We start from the raw sequence: 5,132 nt of genomic DNA, 5'->3' as shown, positions 1-5,132 counted from the left end.
AAAAAAAAAAAATGCATTAAGAGTGTCACAAAAACGAGTGTAGCCTATACTTGTTGCACAGTGTTTTTTTTTTCCTTTTGTTAATCTGTTAATTATATTATAGTCTATTATATATTTTGTGTGATCATTTATTTTATTCCTTTTATAGACTTAATTTCTGTTTTTCTCCTTTCACAGAAGCGCTGCAGGTGCATTATGCGATGATTGAATCCTCATGGTCTTGTTTACATTGCTATTCGCGCATATAAAGCTAAAGCCCTGTTAGGGCTGGACGATATGGCCAAAATTTATATCACGGTATATTTCTTAATTTCAGTCGATACGATGGAATTCCGATATCGATATGAACACTATTAAAAAAGCCTCATAAAAACTGCCAAGAATTCCCACAACAGATGTCTGTGCATACAAACTTATGAAAAATTAATTTGCCAAGTCTATGACACCTCATATAAAACCATATAATATTTTAGAAGGAAAAAAAAATGCACAAATAAATTAATGTTCACCTTTAATTTGTATTTAGCCTTCATACAAACAAGAAATGTGAAATCACTGTCAAAAACTGCCAAGAACGCCCACAACAGATGTCTGTGCATACAAACTTATGAAAAATTAATTTGCCAAGTCTATGACACCTCATATAAAACCATATAATATTTTAGAAGGAAAAAAAAATGCACAAATAAATTAATGTTCACCTTTAATTTGTATTTAGCCTTCATACAAACAAGAAATGTGAAATCACTGTCAAATAATCGTCTCAGACTCACCTAATTAATATTAATATATTTAGGCTATAACTATAGGCTAACATACACTACCAGTCAAAAGTTTTTGAACGGTAAGATTTTTAATGTTTTGAAAGAATTATCTTCTGCTCACCAAGCCTGCATTTATTTGATCCAAAATACAGCAAAAACAGTAACATTTTGAAATATTTTTACTATTTAAAATAACTGTTTTCTATTTGAAAATATTTTAAAATGTAATTTATTCATGTGATTTCAAAGCTATATTTTTAGCATCATTACTCAAGTCACATGATCCTTCAGAAGTAATTCTAATATTCTGATTTGCAAAAATCATTTATTATTATGTTGAAAACAGCGGAGTATAATTTTTTCAGGTTTCTTTGATGAACAGAAAGCTCAGAAGAACAGCATTTATCTGAAATGGAAATCTTTTGTAACATTATACATGTCTTTATCATCACTTTTGATCAATTTAAAGCATCGTTGCTAAATAAAAGTATTAATTTCTATCATTTCTTTCCAAAAAAAATAAAAAATCATACTGACTCCAAGCTTTTGAATGGTATAGTGTATAATGTTACAAAAGCTTTTTGTTTCAGATAAATGCTGATCTTTGGATCTTTCTATTCATCAAAGAATCCTGAAAAATGTACTCAACTGTTTTAAATATTGATAATCAGCAAATCGCCATATTAGAATGATTTCTGGATCATGTGACACTGAAGAAATTATTGAGAAAAAATTATATCGCGATACATATTGATATTGAATTATTGTCCAGCCCTAAGCCCTGTATAAAACAAAACAAAAAAAGACATTCTAATCTTACTGGTTAACGAATCGACTAATGAGCTTCGTTTGACGGTCAGGAAAATAAAAACGAAATAAAAGCGCAAGTTCAGGTAACTAAAAGACTTGCGTACACGAGCTAAGACCAGACGTGAGATTTGATCGTAGCCACCGCTCACGTCCATATTGATAAATTCCAAGTTTCAATATGGACAAAATGGTCGTACGATCATTTCGTAGATGAGGCCCATTATATGTATTTTTTTCCTCCAAAAAATTATTATAGTTTCAAAGGAAGTCAAAGCAAGTGTTAAAAACATTGTCTGAAAAACCAGCATATACTGTATAAGTGGAGCTACTTTTTTGTATAATGAATTTCGTTTTTTCTAATGCATAATTTATATTTAGTTTAAGATCACAGTCTAATGCCATGTGGTGTTGGGTAAGCAGTAACTTATTCATGATCCTGAACAGGTGTGGAGATGATATACAGGTAGACGGGTATAAAATAGGTCAGCATTCCCATAATACCCCTCTCTATACAGTGTGTCCAGTGGGTAGACGACGCCAAACTCAACCAGTTACGGCGAGAAGGCATCCGCTATGTTCGCATGCAGCTCTGTGACGACGACATCTACTTCATCCCTCGCAACGTGATCCACCAGTTCAAGACTGTCTCGGCCGTGTGCAGCCTCGCATGGCACATCCGTCTAAAGCAGTACTACTCCGAGGAAGAAGAGGAGGAATCGAAGGACATTAAGACCAAGGACCTGTGCTCCACTTCATGTCCTCCCCCCTCTTCATCCCCTGTTCACCTGGACACCAAAGTCACCTCTTGCGCCCGGCTACAAGTGGACACGGCACAAGGCGGAGTGGCCAAAATGGACGAACTGGTTTTCCAGAGACCCGCAACGCCACCCAGAGAGCCGCAGCCCGTGCCTCCACAACCGGCTAAATCCACCCACACTGTTTCCGCCGCTCCTGTCCCAGCACCCTGCCCTCTGTCCTCGCCCACACCAGAGCAAATGCTTCCACAGGCTCCCGCCGAGCCTGCATCAGACTCCTCACTCGACGGCAGCAGGCCGACGGATTTCCCCAAATGACTTCCAAATCCTTCCTTTTGCAGAGGGATGGGGTTTTATTTCGCCTAACAGACTTGACTGACATTCCACATTGTAAAAAAAGGAATATCTGGACTTTGCCTAAAAATGAAGACTGTATATTTTCCTTTTTTAGCTTTTGGTTAAGGAAATGACCCCGTGAGTACTTTTTAGGTTTTTCTCAGCCAAAGTATTTAATTTAAAATATATTTTTGCTGATTACTCAGTATTGTTTTATATTTGTTTATATATTATTATTATTATAAATGAGACGAACTATCTCTCAAGAGGGACTTTTCACGTTGTTTCCCAGACCGTCATTTGCATCATGTTGATCTGCTAATTGGTTTTTACAGACAAAAACAAGGAAAAAAGTGCCTGTCACAAGTGGAGAGCAGCAATCATATCTTAAAAGAGAACAATAGTCTTATTTTTTTCTCCATGGTGTAATGTCACTGAAATATTTGACGTATTTAAGCTAGACTAGCGAGTAGGTATCGATTTAAAGTGAGAGATATTTGCTTTTTCTTTTATCTTTCTCTGGTTCGCTTGAAGGAAAATTAATTATTTTTTGAATGACTAATAGCAGTAATTATCAAAGAGGAACTTGTGCATTACTTCTAATGTATGCAGGAAATAGGATTTAGCCTCCACAAGAGGGTTGTTCATTTGTTTGTTCATTTTAATTATTTATTTTTGTCCAGAATAGTCAATCTTTTAAGATCATGGTCATGAATTAATTTGTCATGTTTGTTTTCTCTCTGTATTGTGTGCAGAAGCTGTTGTGCTTTTTTATGTTTTTATTGTTTGCTAGGAAGACATATTCCATCAAGTCCGGATGTTAGCAGAAAATTAGATAGAAATGTAAATAACCAAACCTACACTCAGGGGCAACATTCTGATGCCTTTTCATTTGGTCAAGTCTACTTCTACTTTACTTTAAAGTTGTATAGCAATCTATAATTCTGACATGTGTTCGTATGAATTCGAATCGTATCTTGATTCAGATGGATCATCTAAACAAGCTTCCATTCAGATTTTACACAATTCTGCTTATACTATCAGAGTAGTTTTAGAGTCACAATGGAAAGATCTTTTTAAATCATACTTTGATTTTCTTGGAAATTTTTTTTTTTTTTGTCTCCTTGTCACCACTTTTAAAAAATGTCCCAAATGACTAATCTTGATGCTTTGGCCGTTTTAAGCATTTGTTGATTGATTTTTTTCAGAAAATCAGTCAGTGCAAATATGAATTAACTCAGTAATATACATTAACAAGGCATGAATAAACTCCTGTTTTTCTTCTACAAGAAAACCGTTATTATATGTTGCTCTTCCCATAATCTGCTACCCAAATTTTTCTCCTTCAAAAAAGCATTTGATATTATTTATGAGTATAGTAGCAGCTGCAGAAGGCTCATGTCCAGTGCTATTGCATAACACTTGTTTCCTATGTGTTTGAACTGAAGTTGTCCTTAGTAATTTATGATAAGCATTCTAGGGTGACTAACCCAGATAGTTGGATGACTGCAATATAGCTTTCACTTCTGAGTGTAGTTGCGTGTCAGTAATGTTTTTGCACATGTTGACATGTTTCTTTTGAATGGGATTAAGTCTTAAAGCAGGCATTTAGTGTTTTTGAAAGGGTTATGGGCAGTAGTTGTGCTTCTCTGTTGATGCCAAGTATTGCTAATGACTGATTTGAATGTAAATTCACACCAGCAAGCCAATCAGTCTGCAGTGATTATGGTTTCAACAAAATGATCTGATGGCTTTCCTTAATCAAATGCATCCTCTATAAATGAGTGCCTTTTATTGAGTCTTTAATTGTCTGCTATTAAGCTAATTGATGTTATTCAAGTTGTACAAAGCATTAATTGTGATGGAATTTCATAAAGTCTGGCAATAAGTAAAGATTGGGGATTTATTATCATAAAAAGTCATGCTTACTCTGTGATACAAATTCTACTTTTTACCATTTTATTGGTCACCAAATGCCAACAAAATAAAGAAAAATTTGTGGTAAATGACCTATAGAGAATTCAAAATCGTGCAATATGAATCAAATCTGCTTCCTATATTTCCCAGTGTTTTAAAATTAGGGTTAGGAATATATAGGCAGGTGTGAAAGCCTAAACAAAAATAATTTTCCCTATACTACTCAATGGCATTTCCTCAGTTACAGATTCTGTAGATTAACAATTTTGCGTAGTGAAAGAAAAGATCATTTCATTATTTCACCCAGAATACTTAAAATTCTTGATGTCTTTATTGGTGTCTTTAACACCAATCCATTAAGATGACTCTTCCCATTTATACAGTTTCAGACATGTTTTCCACTCAGCATCACACAATAATGCTTTTATACCTTACGGTTTCATGTTATATTGAAATAAACATGATGTTTAGTGTTCTATGTTTCTTCTGAATTTTGGCAGCTAGTTTTTTTTTTTTGTGTGTGTTTGTGTGTGTGTGTGTGTGTGTTGAT

General features: G+C 34.5%; 1 protein-coding gene across 1 annotated transcript in view; it reads left to right on the top strand.

Moving 5' to 3' along the window:
* The window catches only part of LOC107668555 (round spermatid basic protein 1-like), a 15,065-nt gene extending 12,231 nt beyond the window's left edge, over positions 1-2,834 (top strand). Inside the window, exons 8-9 of the mRNA XM_016460471.1 lie at positions 2,090-2,651; positions 2,697-2,834. Coding sequence (XP_016315957.1) covers positions 2,090-2,647 — 558 coding nt within the window. The 3' untranslated portion in view covers positions 2,648-2,651; positions 2,697-2,834. The remainder of the gene's footprint in view (positions 1-2,089; positions 2,652-2,696) is intronic.
* The last annotated feature ends 2,298 nt before the right edge of the window (positions 2,835-5,132 follow it).

This window comes from Sinocyclocheilus anshuiensis, unplaced genomic scaffold, assembly GCF_001515605.1.
Source record: "Sinocyclocheilus anshuiensis isolate Anshui unplaced genomic scaffold, SAMN03320099.WGS_v1.1 scaffold32, whole genome shotgun sequence".
NCBI lineage: Eukaryota > Metazoa > Chordata > Actinopteri > Cypriniformes > Cyprinidae > Sinocyclocheilus > Sinocyclocheilus anshuiensis.
The sequence above is the reverse complement of the archived record's forward strand: the minus strand, read 5'-3'. Positions and strand labels throughout refer to the sequence as shown.